General features: G+C 33.9%; 1 protein-coding gene across 7 annotated transcripts in view; it reads left to right on the top strand.

Moving 5' to 3' along the window:
• Positions 1–1,819: 1,819 nt before the first annotated feature.
• LOC129303463 (uncharacterized) overlaps positions 1,820–16,715 on the top strand; it is a 36,291-nt gene continuing 21,395 nt past the window's right edge. For 2 of the 7 annotated variants that reach the window (XM_054942799.1, XM_054942798.1), the window contains exons 1-8: positions 1,820–2,235; positions 2,993–3,133; positions 3,232–3,597; positions 6,081–6,326; positions 6,651–6,743; positions 7,063–7,263; positions 8,102–8,271; positions 11,044–11,122. In XM_054942799.1, coding sequence (XP_054798774.1) covers positions 1,909–2,235; positions 2,993–3,133; positions 3,232–3,597; positions 6,081–6,326; positions 6,651–6,743; positions 7,063–7,263; positions 8,102–8,271; positions 11,044–11,122 — 1,623 coding nt within the window. In that variant the 5' untranslated portion in view covers positions 1,820–1,908. Of the gene's footprint in view, positions 2,236–2,992; positions 3,134–3,231; positions 3,598–6,080; positions 6,327–6,650; positions 6,744–7,062; positions 7,264–8,101; positions 9,082–11,043; positions 11,123–13,685; positions 13,951–16,715 lie in introns of those variants that run through there. The other 5 variants (XM_054942801.1, XM_054942802.1, XM_054942797.1 and 2 more) reach the window with 4 other exon arrangements.

The raw sequence follows: 16,715 nt of genomic DNA, 5'->3' as shown, positions 1-16,715 counted from the left end.
TTATATTACTTATAGATATCATTCTGTTAAAGACAAAATCTTATTTGATGCATTAAAAATGGACATATCTTTTAGTGAGGATTTGAACTTTAGTTTGGACTAACTCATTTTACTAAATTCAAACCCATTATTGCTCTTATGATACTAATCTAAAGTGAACTTAGGTCATGTTTGATATGCAAGAATCATGTAAAAAGAATCAGAAATAGAAATGGAATCTTGATGGAAACAAGTTTGGTACATTTGAATTGTGATTTTTAGGAATCTAGATTCAAGGAAATTTTTATAAATTGGATTCCATCATAATGACGATAGAACCGATCAAATTTCATGAAATTAATTTGTTCAGACCACCATGCCCTCCATCTTATCTCTGCCTTTTTTTTACTTGTTTTGTTCGCTCTAAAACCTTCCTCTACTGAGATCGATGTCGTCTCCCCCAAACACGGTAGAGTTTCTTCAAACAGTAATGAGATTCTGGTTTCAATATTGAGAAATTGAATACCTGCTCCTAATTTGGCATATCGAATCCAAAGTAATCCTCCTTCGACATATCAAACTTGAAATGATCCTCCTCCTCTCAATTTGCCTTCACACTCTCGGAATACATCTTCCACTTCGGTCGCCTTTACCTCACTTTCTTTCTCTGATTTTCATGCCCTCTGCAACTTGGTCTCTTAGCTGCAATTGCTTTTGAATTGCAGCATTGACGTGGGAGATGGTAGACAGTGTGATTTTTCATCAAAATCATAGCTGGACCCGAATGCTTCTGACTTCATCACCATATTCATTTCTATCTTCACCACCACCTCTACTTCATTGGGCTTTTGCCTCAGCGGTGCTCACCCAAGTCTGGGCATTGCTCATCTACGTGCAAAACATGGACTTGCAAAGGTGCTTGAGCTCGTGAAGGCTCTTGGCCACCAGCCACCGCCCACAACGTCTCTCCCCCCTCTCTCTTTCCCTCTCTCTCTCCATGGCATCTCTCTTTCCATGTAGTTGAATTGTTGAGGTCATGGGTAGGAGGAGAGGTGTGGTGGGATTTTTTCTATCAAGGGGGCATTTTGGTAACTTTGTTGTTTTGAATGCATATAATTATTAAAATTATATTAGGATTCCATACTCAAAAAACAAACTTTTATAACTCAATTCAATTCTAATTCCGATTTTGATTCCAATTTCAATTTTATTAAAAATTTTTTCATCATATCAAACGAGGCTTTATATTCATTTACCACCACACACACACACACACTTGTGTATATAACATTAGATATACATTAATAACACCACTTATTTTTCACCATATGCATTTTTTTGTAATAAGAGTAATTTGATCTTTTTTCCCCTCAAACTTATCCCCTCTATGATGCTTGAGTGGGGATTCTCTTCTTCTCTTCCCCTTTTTTTTAGTCTCCTTTTTTTAATTTATAACCATTAGATTAAGATTATGATAGTCTAGATTTAATTTCCTGTATAATATCCTTTTTATTTTGTTTTTATTGTACTTTTTAATTACTGATATTAAATTTTAGTAGGCTAAATTTTAATATTTCATGTTTTTATAATTTAATATTTTAATAATAATTTTATAGAAGATTAAGTTTAAGCTATTAAAGGGAAAAAAAAAAAAAAAAGAAGGAAGAATATGATAGAATCATCGCCCAATGCCCCGAGGTCCTCAAACTGAGTTTAGAGATCTTGGGGCAATAAACTTTCCAATGGGAGATTTATAAATAATTTTTCCTTTAAAATAAACATTCAAAAAAATCCGTTAATCCTTAAACGAACCTTTTAATTACATAATTAAAATAACAGTGATTCCTATCCGAGAAAACTTCGAAGTGAGGTCTTCCCTTTTAACGCCCAACCGTCTCTGCGCCGTGCGTTCTGGATGCCCGATATGCCATGGCTTCTTCCGCTCCGCAATCTTTCATTCGCAAGATCATGCGCATGATCTTCACCTTCTTATCTATTTTTTGCCTTCAAGTCTTTGCTTGGAAATCCCCGTTTTACCCTCATGACGTGCTTCCACTTTTGCCGAGACAGGTATCCTGGCCTTTTCTCAAGTCTCTCTACAGTGCCGCTGATCTTCTGCCGTCCTTCGTCGGCGCTGCTTCGTCCCCAGATGACTCCATGGAATGGAAGGGCGCGTGCTTCTACAACAACACCGCCTGGTTGGAGTTTCACAACCACAGCGGCACCGAATTTGGTGGCGGAACCTTGCATTTGAAGGTTTCCATCTAAAGTTCGATATCTTGTTTGGATTCTGTTTATCTATGCGGTTGCGAAGTTTTAGTCATTCAGGACAGATTTTCTTATTATCGAAATTCTGGTTAGTTTTTGGTTTAATGAACGTTAATTTAAGAATTTTAAGGATCTGATTTCAGTCATTTTAGGTTTTAATTTATCTGTTATGAAACATTACCTGGTCGTGCTAACTTATGGGCTTGCAGTTTGCCCGCTTCAATATTCAGTTTGTCATCTTCGCTATTCTATGTTTGGATTTTGCAAAATTTTAAAATCTAGATTTTAAAATCCTGAATTTGAGGTCAAATTATGTGGACTATTTATGCGAAGTTCATAGATGTAAGATTTCGCTTTTACGTATGTGTATGTATGAAGGCAGAGGGCTTGTAAGCTTGATTTTAGTATAGTCCTACTAACTTGAAGTAAATTGCGTCACCTCTTCTATTTTTCAAGTTAAAAGTCTTGACTATTAGAGGCAAGTATCTTTCTTGGTCCAATGGATGCGAGTACTTTAGGATTGTGAATTTTGGTCTAAATTTGATTTAAACCTTGTTGGAATTGCTTCTTATGATAGAGTCTTGGGGTTCTTGGTCTACCTCTTTTGATCATGTTTTCTTATCACATCTAATTGCAAATCCGCCTCTAGTTTGTTGTTGCTATAGTTTAAGTTGTTAGTTGAAGGCATAGGAGTGATCTTCAGTTATTAATTCTAACATGGCTGATTATCTGTGTGCTCAACCAGGTAAGTAATGCTCATAGTTGGACATGCATGGACATTTATGTCTTTGCTTCTCCGTATCGTGTGGCATGGGACTATTATTTCATGTCTCGGGAGCACACATTAGATTTCAAAGAGTGGGAGGGGAAAGCTGAGTATGAGTATGTAAGTGGCTTCCTTCAGTAGATCATTGCTGGACATATGGTAAAGTTTGTTTTAAAACATGCATTTGTTTTATTGATCCTTACTATCTTTGTAATCAGGTTAAACACGAGGGGGTATCAATTTTCCTCATGAAAGCTGGGATGCTAGGAACCCTTCAATCACTGTGGGAAGTCTTCCCCTTGTTTACAAATACTGGATGGGGGGAGAACTCCAATCTTGGGTTTCTAAAGGAACACATGGGAGCTTCTTTTGAAGCACGTCCTCAACCATGGGTTACTAATGTCAGTGTCGATGACATTCACTCTGGAGATTTCCTTGCCATTTCAAAAATTCGAGGTCGCTGGGGTGGGTTTGAGACTCTAGAGAAATGGGTCAGTGGAGCATACGCTGGTCACACTGCTGTTTGCTTAAGAGATTCTGATGGAAAGCTATGGGTTGGTGAATCAGGACATGAGAATGACAAGGTAAAACCATTTAAGCTGCCCAAATTATCAGAATAGAGATGCATTACATTTGATAATCAGTTCTTATTGTTTTGATTAAACTGCTTTTGCTTGTGTAGATACTATAAAGCACTGTGATGCTCAGTTGTTTTAGGATTTGATCCCCAAAAAATTGATAGGATGTAGACAGAATATGGAAATTAGAGTTCTACCTTTTAAAAATGTTTAAAAATATAAGATACAAGGACTAATGACGCAGGCAGATAAAATTTAAGAGACTTGGAGTAAAAAAAAAAAATCTCTGCAGTCATATGTCTCCTTTGTTTAAAGTCAAAAGTGTTTGTATTTTGTATTTCTAGCTTAGGATTATCTGTTTATTTGAATTGGCCGGACTTGTTTATATCTTAAGCTTGAGCGTAGTAGCTCTTCGGAAGCAAGTTGCGGAACTAATATTCAGATGTAAAATGATTTGAAAAGAATAAATTAATAAAGAATATCTGATTAGTTAGTTGGGAGGTTAGTTGTTAGGATTAGATAAGATACTTAGTAGAAAAGCCTATATAAGGAGAGATCTCAAAGGATAGCTATGCATGCTTAATGATAAAAATCCCATAAATACATCTAGTTTTCTCTCAACCTCTGCTCTCTCTCTCTCTCTCTCTCTCTCTCTCTCCCCCCCCTATTTTCCCCTGTTTTCTCTGTTTCTTCCCTTTCCTCTTTCTACCATAACAGTGGTATCAAAGCCTATCTTTCCTGCCTTGTACGCCCATAACCCGCTCTCAGTCAGCATTGAAGAAGATGGCAGATCAAACCGATGAACGTTTATGTACTTGTACGCACAGTGGATGAGACACGTACCACTGGAGGCTCCAACAACAATGGCAGAGTTGGCCGAAACAGGCGAAGACAAGACCAGCACGAATACCAACCACCAACAAGATTCACGAAGATGGAATTCCCAAGATTTTAGAGAGGGGATATTCTTGGGTGGCTTATGAATTGCGAGCAATATTTTCAGATAGATGCTACCCCTGAAGCATGGAAGCTGATGATGGCCAGCAGTCACCTAGATGAGAAGGCCTTCCAATGGCATCAAGCCCTAATGCGTGGAAGAAAGGAACGAGCGTTGGCATGGGAAGAATATACGGAAGCGATAAAGAAACGGTTTGGACCTACCTATGAGGTTCCCATGGCCGAATGCGACAAATAGGAACTCTGGCCGACTACAGTGACTCATTCGATGAAATCACATGCAAACTTGACCTAATAGAGGATTATCTGGTGTAGATCTATCTTGAAGGTTTACAAGAAAGATTTGCTGGGCCTGTTCGTTTACTCAAGCCAACATCCCTCTGGGATGCTCGACTTCTCGCCCGATTGCAGGACATACATTTGTCAAATGCGTCCGATGAAAACAAAGGCCTCGACGCAGGTAAGGGCAAAAATGTCGTTTGGGTCCTTCTCTACACGCGTCATAGGCAAATAGGCAGCTGGGGAAAATGGGTCCAATTTCATTAAGGACAAAAATGTCGTTTCGCAAGATGCCCACTCTATTTCTTCAAAACGAGGGTCCGTTTCCTCTGTTCCTTCCGTCTCCTATTTCGTCGCCTTCATCGGCTCTTTCTTCAGCAACTCATGCGGAAGTCACAAAAACGCTGCACGCAGAAGACGTTGATGATCCTCGGTCAAAAAACCTCTTTTTTTTTTTTTTTATTGTCATAAGCGGTTCTTCAGAGGCCATAGATGCAAATACAACTGATTGAGCTTCAACCTGATGCTGCAGAAGACATCGTAGATAATGGGCAAGGGATGGCAAAATAGAGATCTCTCTGTGTGGGGATGTGTCTTCACTACTGGCTCTAGAGTTATGGTTCTATTTGTTTTTCTGTTGTTTTTGTCTTGGGGTTCAGATTGTCGACCCTTGGGGTCAAAGGTTTTGAATGGGGGAGCATTGATATGAAAAGAATAAATATATAAAGAATATCTGGTTAGTTAACTGGGAGGTTAGTAGTTCGGATTAGATAAGATACTTAGTAGAAGAGCCTATATAAGGAGAGATCTTAAAGGATAGCTATGTATGCTTAATGATAAAAATCCTTGAAATACATTCAGTTTTCTCCCTACCTCTGTTCTCTCTCTCTCTCGTCTCTCATCCTGCTCCTATTTCGCCCTGTTGTCTATTCTGTTTCTTTCCTTTTCTCTTTCTACCATAACATAAAACTATAAAGAGCTTGGTGAACGATGTCATTCCACATTTTAAGATACTTTTTAGGAGTAACAGTGCTTAAATTTAGCAATTTTCCTGTCTCAGATGAATCTTAAGCATGTTAAATTATAGTTTTTTCCTTTATGATAAAACAACTCCTTGTGCTTGTGCTACCCAAAAAGAAGAAAAAGAAAGAAAAACCTACTTCTTGTAAGTTTGAGCAATGGCTGGTCATTTGTATAGAAATAACTTGCAGTCAATGCACATATGTTATTTGGTTCCTTTGTTTCTTTTACAGGGGGAAGATATTATTGCAGTGTTACCTTGGGATGAGTGGTGGGACTTTGAACTGAACGAAGATAGCTCCAACCCCCACATTGCTTTGCTTCCTTTACATCCTGATATCCGAGCAAAGTTTAATGAGACTGCTGCATGGGAGTATGCAAGGACCATGATTGACCAACCTTATGGTTACCATAACATGATTTTCAGCTGGATAGATACTTTAAGTGCGAACTATCCACCTCCCGTGGATGCTCATGCGGTAATCACCTTAATAAGCTATTCTGCTTTTGTTCTCCCCTAAAGTCTGCATTAATTTTTCAGTTCATAATGGCATATAAAACATCATCAGTAAAACCACTCAGCATGTGTATCTATGTTGTAGATTTTAAAATAGAATTATTTTTTGTGGGAAGGGGAAAAAGAATTATTCAAGTTGAAGAATTCAACTAAACATTAGAGGCCTTCAAAGTATTGGTAGGAAAGAGCATCTCCTCATCCCTAGCATTTGATCTGGCTTCATCCACAATCCACATAACTGAGAAAAAGTTTGAGTCTTTTGACCATTGGCTAAGTTGTACTGCAGGTTGCTTCTGTTATGACTGTTTGGAATCATCTCCAACCTGATTACGCTGCTAATATGTGGAATGAAGCCTTGAACAAACGACTTGGAACTAAGGTACGATTCACTCTTCACTGGTTTCGGTATGAATCAGATATGAAGCTTATTGTCTAATGACACTGAACTGAACCAGTATGTTCCATCAAAGAGGATGAAATGCTTGTGATCCATTGCAATTACATGGATAAGTATAGACAATTTGTTATTGGATTTCATTTCTACTTTTGGTGCAAATATTAATTGGAGCTTGACATGTATACATGTGGCATGCCACATTCATCTCTTATCATGACTGCTTTGTGATGATATGGAGTATCATTATTCATTAAATGAATTAACCATAGAGTTTTTTTTTTTTTTTCATTGGTTTCTTCAGGGACTTACCCTTCCTGAAATTTTAGTAGAAGTTGAAAGGCGTGGATCATCTTTTGATGAACTACTGACAATTCCAGAACAAGATGATTGGGTTTACAGTGATGGGAGATCAGCTTCTTGTGTTGCTTTTGTTCTTCAGATGTACAAGGAAGCAGGATTGTTTGAGCCAATTGCTAGCTCTATTCAAGTCACAGAATTTACGGTTAGTTCATAAAAGTTTGTTTATATATAAATATATTATATAGTAACAATTGTTTCTCGCCAACAGTCTCTAGGAAAGGTTGAGTAAGTTGAATCTGTTAGCTTGCCGTTTTTTATATGTATAATTGTGACGGCGTTCCAATTTTATGCCTACACAACACTGATTTAGGAAATTTCATGAGTTTCAGTGGTGTTGATTGAGTTGATGAGGGCTTTATTTGAACGGGTGAAAACCATAGCTGATAGGTGCAAGATGAAACATGTCTCTATACTTATGAAAGGGGTTACACCTGTTGTGGGACTTTGCTTCTTTGTGTTTTGGGGAGACGGTCAGAGACAGGTTCTCTTACAATTTCATCAATATCAATATAAAATCTATAGTAAACTACAATATTTATTAGTCATCAACAGTGTGACTTCTCATACTTTGTGGATTACATGACAAAAATTGATTAGATTGAATGAAACCACCTCCGACTAATTCTGTATCTTTTATGAAACAAATGAACGCCTGTGCAGTGAATAATGGCAACCACCACATCTTTCAATCAATTGAATAAATGTAGATTATTGAGAATAGTGCGCATATCACTTCCCAAGATGTGTTTTTACTTTTATGAGAAGTCAAGAAATCTGTTTGTAGTGCCGTAGTTTCTGAATCAAGTGGATAGAACCATTTCTCTTGATCTCTTTCAATCTGACAAATGATGTCTTGTAATGCATTTCATTATATTTCTTTGGTTCAAATATTACTTTCTATGTGATATTTTTTGAAATTCATCCTTGAAGTTGTGGTTGGGTTGGTGTATAAGTTTATGGGTGCTACATGATAAATGCAGATAAAAGATGCTTACATGCTCAATTTTTTTGAGAACAAATCGAGTCGCTTGCCCAAATGGTGCAATGATGGAGATACTGTGAAGCTCCCTTATTGTCAGATTAAAGGGAAGTATCGAATGGAGTTACCTGGCTACAACACCATGCAACCATATTCTCATATGAATGAAAGGTGCCCATCTCTTCCACCAGACTATTCCAGATCAAAGAATTGTTAGAATCTTGGAAAAACATAATTATTGATCTCTATAGTTTAATCGTGTTTTGTTATTGGTCTCTGTATTTTTTATTTTTTTTTTTAATATTGTAGGTCCTTGTAGTTTTTCTACTAGCAATGTTAGTCCCTTTATTTTTAAATATGCCAAAGGTATGATGATGCGGCACAAACAGCATTAAATTAAGGTATTTGATGCATAAGTACGATGACTAGAAATCACTTTCTGACATTGACAAGAGCTGTCATCAGAACAGTCTTCGTCAAAAAGCAATCATCCCTTTTTTTACCTTATGCTAATTCAAATTGCTAACTCAATGTGTTTTAAACATGTTATCATCCTGATTAACATTGTTAGTTACGTATCAAATAATTTAATACTGTTATTAGTGCTGCATCATCATCCCTCTCTACATATTTAAGAGTAGAGGGACTAGCATTGTAGAGGGACCTAGCACATCGGGAAAAAAATAGCACAAGGATCAATAACAAAACATGATAAAACTATTGGAATCAATAGTTATGTTTTCTCTAGAATATGTTTATCCAATTAGGGCTGACTGCTTCACAAGATTATTTGTCTTTCAGACACATGGGTTGTTCAGGGGGTGAGAATTGAATTTATGGTGTTATAATAGACATGTGATTAAAGAGAAGTAACATCAATTCAATTGTATATATTCTTACAACTTGTATTAGATGATGCATGCAATCTGGATAATCTTTGTAGCTGTATTGATTATAATGTAAATAGATGGGATTTTCAAATCTGTATTATATTTACATGTAATTAATTAACTAGCCAATTGTGATTGGTTTTAAGAGACAACAATATTTTGATAGTGCTGAATTTAGCAATGAAAACAAACGTCGAACTAGTAAAATTATCATATTAATTCCATAAGCAACTCTCATTAACCTTTTGATGGTAGATTTTTAATGAGAGAATTTCATTGAAGGGCTATTGATGGGACTTATTTACAAATCAAGCCCATAAATAACAATATGAAATATTACTGCAGGATTTTATATCTGAACTAAAATTAAATGAAAAGTAAAATGACCAAAATATCCTTTAATTAAATTGAACTAGACATATAATGGATTTAACAAGTAATGGTAGAGGATTAACAAGTAACATTACATGTCAACAATTTGATTACATTATTTGAAAAGTAACTTGACAAGTAATGATACATTACATGTTAGATGTTCAACAATTAATATTATTTGTTAATTCCTTCTTGTTAAGTCCATTATGTTACTTGCTTAGCATCTAACTTGTACTAAATACATTACTTAAGTTACTTGTTAAGTAATGTTTGACTTGTTTGACACATAGTGTTAGTTAAGTTCCTATCATTGTTTGTTAAGTCCATTGTCTCATTTATTAGCATTTAACATGTAATAAATAATTTTTTGTTAATTTACTTTTTAAGTAATGTAATTGACTTGTTAAACATGTAGTATATAATACTTACTCTAATTAACTCACTAATTAATCTCAATATCATCATGGTAATGAAGTATTAGATTCCATAATAACCATTACCATAATAATCTCAATATCTATTTAAACACAAGTTTAAATAGAAAATACTTTTGAAAATGGAATTTCAAGTTTTAAATCTGTAAAATCAAAATAATTGAGATAAAGAGAAAAAAATCAAGGAAATTGTACATGACAACACCCAAAGCCCAACATTCATGTGTACCATTTCTGCATTTAATATTTGATTAAAAAGGTCTTTTTGAGTTCTAACTATTGATCATGGTTTCAAATCAAAATATTAACTTGTAAGAAAGTTGGACGGTCGGGACCATTAATATCAAATTTTCATTGGGTGTTTATTTTCTTAACTATAAGGCAACAGCCTCAATGGGGGCCTAAAACCATACTTAAGGGACCTAAACAAATATATATATATATATATATATATATCAATCATCCAATTCAATCCATCATCAATAATTCATTAATTAACCTACCAACTCAACAATAAGTACATATGAGTGTCATTATGCATTCACACATTTTGAAATCATCAATCCTCATTCATTATTTGTCACATTCACATACCCATCATAAATATTCTCTAGCCCCATCACAAGCCCTCATGGCTTACTTCACAATGGCTAGACATGCATTCATTCTCAATCATAATTTCAATTTCAATAACAATGCATAATATGTCTCTTAGTTGGCAATACATACATGTCATCCAAGTTCTCTATGCAAAATAGACAAGAGGATTTATAAATATATGTGTCTAACTTCTACCCTCCTGTTCCTTCCCTTTGCCATTGGCTGATGCGTTACTTACAAATATAAACTATGAGGTAAAATAAACATCTCAATAATCAAATAATCCTAACTTTTAACATATACAAGAATAAGCATTGTGTAAATTGAGTAAACATAATTGTAAAGCAAATTATCGTAGTAATTATGCATGCATGATCATTATTTCCTTCTTATCTCTGAATTCCTTCTGGCCAAGTTCATGTGCTACAATCTATGACAAGACTAATTCATGTGAATGGACTAACCTAATCTCTCTAATATTTGAAGGCTAATCAGGCTAAAGGTCACTACTTGCCAAACTTAGACCATGAACCCCTTTCCAAATCAAATTTCTACAAAGTGTCATCTATTGTCAATAACATACCCATTCCCAGATCAAGTATTCTCCACTGAGTTAGAACCAAGCCTAACTCCTATTGTAACAGGTGCCACAACTATACAATACTGGGAGCTATTCAAGTGTTGACCATATCACGTGATCTTTTTAAATTTTTTGCCGCTAAGGTGAACTCCAATTCTTTTCTTTTCACATTCATGCCAAACTCATGATGATGCTCAATTCATAACATAGATATACATGCATATATAATTTTCATCATGCCTTAAAATCATCAAATGCATTGATTCACCCTACACACGCAAACATATATATATATATATATATATTTTCTCATTTCAAATTTCATATTTGTCAAATGTATTGATTTTCCCCCCTTACACACACACATTTATTTATTGATTATTTAAAATTCCATAAATCTCAATTTAGTCATATACTTGTTTTACAACATTTTCCAAAAACAACTTGGACATATATATGAGAGAATTTAGGTTCTTAATTACCTCCACCTTTTGAGTCAATCAAAGGGTACTCGTTGATACTCCTTAATTTAAGCTTCCAAGTATGCTTAAGTAATCTGGTAGTTAATCTACAATTAATACTATAGCAATTATCAACCTTACTAGCCATATACATAGATTTTCTTACTACCCATTGCACTCACAACTTCCAAAATTCATTTTGCTAGTTAACTTTAATGCTCATTAATTCCATTAGCTTTATTAGACTCCAGAGAGCTTGACCAAACCCGATTTCTATCCATCTAATCCTCATATTGTGAATTTCAAGCTTAGGTTGCAGTCAAAACCACAAAACCAATAATATTAATCCCATTAAAATGCTAACTAATGGTTTATAAACTCTATTAACATCCCATCTCCATTTCAAAAACACCCTCTCAAACCCAAAATCTACATTGAAAATTGGATAGGAAGAGAGGAGGGAGGTTAGAACCACTTACCTAAGAAATCTCAAGCCCCAAAACATGCCAAAATGGTGGAATGATGAAGTCTTAGCAGACCTTGAAACCTTTCATTCGTTCTCTCCATTTCCCTTTCTATTTCAATATCTATCTCATGATAGATTTGTTTTTTAAAATGTACAATTCACGATGGTGGATGGTATAGTGGGCCAAACTCAGATTTTGTTCCATTCTTCCAAGCCCAATGCACTCCTACCTTAACCTAAGCCCAATTCTAAGTCTAAATAAGGTTCAATTAGGCCCATTAGTGATTCTTAATCATAATTAGGTTAATTAATTCTCTAATTTCCATTGTTTTTATCATTTTACCCTTGATTAATTTAATTAATCCTAATTAAATTTCTAGGATGTTACATAATATTACTTGTTAATCCCTTGTTAGTTGTTAGATTCATTATGTGTCTTATTCAATTTAATTGAAAAAGAATCTTTTGGTCATTCTTATTTGGAAAAATATATTTACAAGTCCTTATATTTTCACTCAATTTTAAATTAAGTTCATGTAGTTTATTTTGTTTTAACCAAACCCTTATGGTTTGATCAATTAAAATTTTTAATGCCTGAAGGTTAAAATGCTCAAATTTTTCCTTTGAAAAAACAAAATTAGAAATTTTTATATTTTATTAAATGATTGTATGACTTTAGAATTAACTACATAATTTTTATAGTTCAAAATTTATATAATCAGGTTCTAAATACATATAGAATTTTCAAAAAAATCAACAAAAATATAAATAGTGTACTAAAATAAATTTTTGCTTTTTGTTTTTGGCTAAAAGTATTAATTAAATTTTTTTGTAAACTCCAAGACTATTTTTGTTTTTTTAAATTTAATAACTCATTATTAATTCTAATCTTTGGGGGTTAACATATGTAATAGATCAAATTTTAAGGGCTTGATTAAAATAAAATAAAATGCAAAGACTTAATTTAAAATTGAGTGAAACTATAAGGATCTTCAGATATTTTTTCCTTTTATTTTTCAATTTAATTGTAGTTCAAACCTAAAATCTTGCAGTGATATTTCAAATTATTTTGGGTTTGATTTATAAATAAGTCACATTACTAGTCCTTTAATGAAATTCTCCCTTAATTTAGTCTCATATAAATAGTTTTTTCAAAAAAAAAAGTTCTAATTTTTTTATATATTTATAATTTCCTTCCCTATTTAAAAATTTAGCATTGGGTTTAGTATTGTGTAAAATTAAAAGACTATAGTGTCTAAAGAAAAACAATGGTTAAATTAGTGGATTTTATTTATTTGGAGATAAAATCAGTGGATTTTTTTTTTGTTTAATACTAAATTTTGCTTAAGAAAAGAAATCACAGTAAACTTTTTTTATGATAAATAAATTAAATCAAAATGAATAATTTGTAAAAAAAATACATTTAAAATTCATATATTTCTAATAAATGAAAATAAAGTATTTTTTGATAAATTATTTTTATTCGAAAGGAATCAAAGCCTTGCCAAACTACTAACAAGGGACGGACCCACAAGCATTAATGTGGGTGCACTTGCCTCAAAAGCTAATATCTAGAATGATAATTTCGTTAAAAAGGTCTTGACCGTTTAATATAATTGGAATGATGATTAGACTTCACATAGTTAATCTGAACAACAATTGGTTTTTGGGTCAATCTAAACGCCAAAGTTTGGGGGGAAAAAAAGGAGGAAAAATACAATCAAAGTGGATTCATTGAAGTATAATCCAGTTAAGCTCTTGATATTGTCTGAAATGCAGGTGAGTGGTGTGAAAGGTGATAGGGCTATTTGAAAGTTGGGATTCTCATAGTGGATTAGATTGGAAGCTATGAAGTATGCTGGTGGGATTTGGGTGCTCGGGATGATAGATTTCTTAAAATTGATTACTTGAATTCTTCAACTCAATTTATTAATTGTAGAATAAGTCATGTTTCTTTCTAATGGCTTGTTGAATATGTTGGTCACCCTAGAGAGAAAGTGAATCGAGTGTTCTATAAAATTTTCAAAAGCTTTTCCAAAAACAATAGAGTTTTATGTCAAAATAACGTTTGAATAATGAGATTGTAACAAAAGAAATTTAGAGAAGAAGAAGCTTCATTCAAAAAATTTATACTGATTCAATTCAATTACATGGCCTACCTCCAATTGTCAAAATCACATTTGAGGGGTATTAACTATAAATACAAGTTTCAATGGGTGTTTATCACTATATAGCCACAAGACTTCAGAAGTCTTGAATTCACCGTGCAAACACTTAAAACTCTTTGTAAATAAGCAAACACTTAGGAAAAACCTTTTCTAAGATTTTATAAGTAGAAAAAGCTTTTCAAACCTCAAACTCTCAAAAGAGTACAATAGAATACAATGAAAGCTTATAAACTAATAAAATAGAGAGCTAGTTTGAAAACTTTAATATAGTTGGTAAAATAATAAATGCAATTGGTTAATATATTACCCACTCACTTAAATATGAGGGTCTATTTATAGTGTGAGGAAGATTATAAACGTTAATAAGAGACCTTAACTAGTCGTTTAGAATTGTTACATTGTATTTATATGAGGGAAGTAAAAACATTTTTATTTGAAACTCATTTAATGCATGTCAAAACTCTAAAACTTGCATGTTTTAGGTTCCAATTCACATGTATGAGCAATACAAAAAGGCTTCAAGAAGACTTAGTTCAATATATGTGTGGACACACTCTAATACTTGTGTGGTTTAACAAGGCAGAAGCGCAAGCTTCTCTAGATCGCTGGGGCACATGTAAAGGCTATTTGGGTCATGCGAGGAATATATGCAAGAGGTGAATGGTCTTTTGAACACTTCAAAACTTATGTGGGGGAGATCCAATGCCGTCCTTATTACCTCAACACATAATCAAAACCTCTTCGTAATATAGGATTAGCCCATAGTAATTACCAAGACCATAGTTGGAAAGCTGTAACTACAATTGTAAGTAAACTAACCATGGTAGAAAGGAAAAGACCAAATCAAAGATCTACTATGGTTAAAATATTTGAAACCAACAATTTATTATAGGAAAAAGGTGCAAATTTATCCATTAACTATTTTTTAACGACTATTGGGTAGCCTTATTAGAAATTGTACCCTAGGGCCAATCATTATACTACGAACATTACTATTTAATGAATTTCTCTTTTATTATCATATTAATTTCATATTCACTATGATAACTATATTCTTGGATAAACTATAATAATCGTTCTAAATGTCCCTTGTGAGGGATCATAGATGAAATAAGATGAGTATGACTTTGATTAATTATGGAGATATAAATCAAATTCATAGGCACTTGAAAGGGTAATGCTAGACTAACCCGCTATGAGAAAGCTATATGGTATAAGTCATAAGCTTATCTCGCATGTAACCAAGTCACTAAGCCCTTTGATCTGAAATCATTATGAATTCCTACATGATGACCACTGGACTTTGACTTAGTCAAAATTTATCTTTAACTAAGTGATCATAAAGGCTATGATTGAGTTTAGTAATATTCATAAAGAGGAATATGAGTGGTTAAGATAAAATTTGTCCCTCACATTAATTAAGAGATATTACTAAACTCCTCGATAAGTAAGACTGAGAAAATGTATGGCCATACTACAATGAAAATGGTTTTCCATTACTTAATGTATGACCAAATTAGTGCCTATGTTGAGTATTGAGAATTAACTTAGGGACATTGCATTGTGTAGATTGAGCTTTTGAGAATTTGGTCGCAAAAGTTGGATCAATTTGAGAAGTCAGCAATAAACGATAACCCTTAGCAGTAAGGGTAAAAGATAACTGGAGTAACCTTTTTATCTGTTGGTTTGTGAACTTATTTACGAGTATTTTATATAATTATATGCTTTGTGTTTTATAAATTGATAAAGTAGCAGTATTATGAAAGAAATATGCATATGGATGTGTGAGTGATGTTTGAAATGTATGTGAAGAGGCATGTACATTTGCATCCATGAGTGTATCCTAAACTAGGGTAAGGGGCACGGCTCTACTTTATGTAAGGTTAGAAAGTCCTGAAAGTCTTAAGTTTAAAGCTTGCTCTGCCAGGAAGGACCTAGGAGAATTATCCATGAGTGTACCTTAGACTAGGGTAAGGGGTCATGGCCCCACCCCGTGTAAGGCTAGGAAGTCCTGACAGTCTAAACATTAAGTGTACTCCACTAGTAGGGACTCAAGAGAACCCCCATCTTGATGATATCTAGTCTGAAACAGTGGTTTGGTAGGCCTTGTTTTGTGTAAGGCTGAAAGTCCTGGTTTGAGCATCGAGCTTACTTTGCTAACGGGAATCGAGAGTGCATGAGCGTAGTAGTGAATGAGAATGATGTTGTGTATATGCATACCAATATTGTTTTATTTTATTAAAATGATGCTACTTTATCTCTTATTTATGATTTTACTTACAAATTAGTATTTGGAGTTTATCCAATTTGCTGGGACGTATGTCTCATTTGTTACCTTTCTATAAGGTGAAGAGAGCACAAGAAGGCTAGGAAAGAAAATGAGGAAAGAGTAGCCTCAATTGGTAGTGGTATTACTACCATTGTATATAATAAAGGTATAATAGTGTTGATAAATCTTTGGGTTGCCAACTAGGATGTATATAAGTATGTGTATATATGTGAAATTGTTGTTTGAGAACTTGCTTGTGTATTTGATAGTACATCTTGCCGAGTGTATCATAGTGGTGAATATGAGGGGAGGCATAAATACTATCCAAACAAGTTTATATTATGTTACATGACTTATTCCATTAAAAATGTG

The sequence above is a fragment of the Prosopis cineraria genome, unplaced genomic scaffold (assembly GCF_029017545.1).
Source record: "Prosopis cineraria cultivar Desert tree isolate PC_DT_omini unplaced genomic scaffold, ASM2901754v1 PC2, whole genome shotgun sequence".
Classification (NCBI taxonomy): Eukaryota; Viridiplantae; Streptophyta; class Magnoliopsida; order Fabales; family Fabaceae; genus Prosopis; species Prosopis cineraria.
Note: the sequence above shows the minus strand (reverse complement) of the source record. Positions and strands in the feature narration are given on the sequence as shown.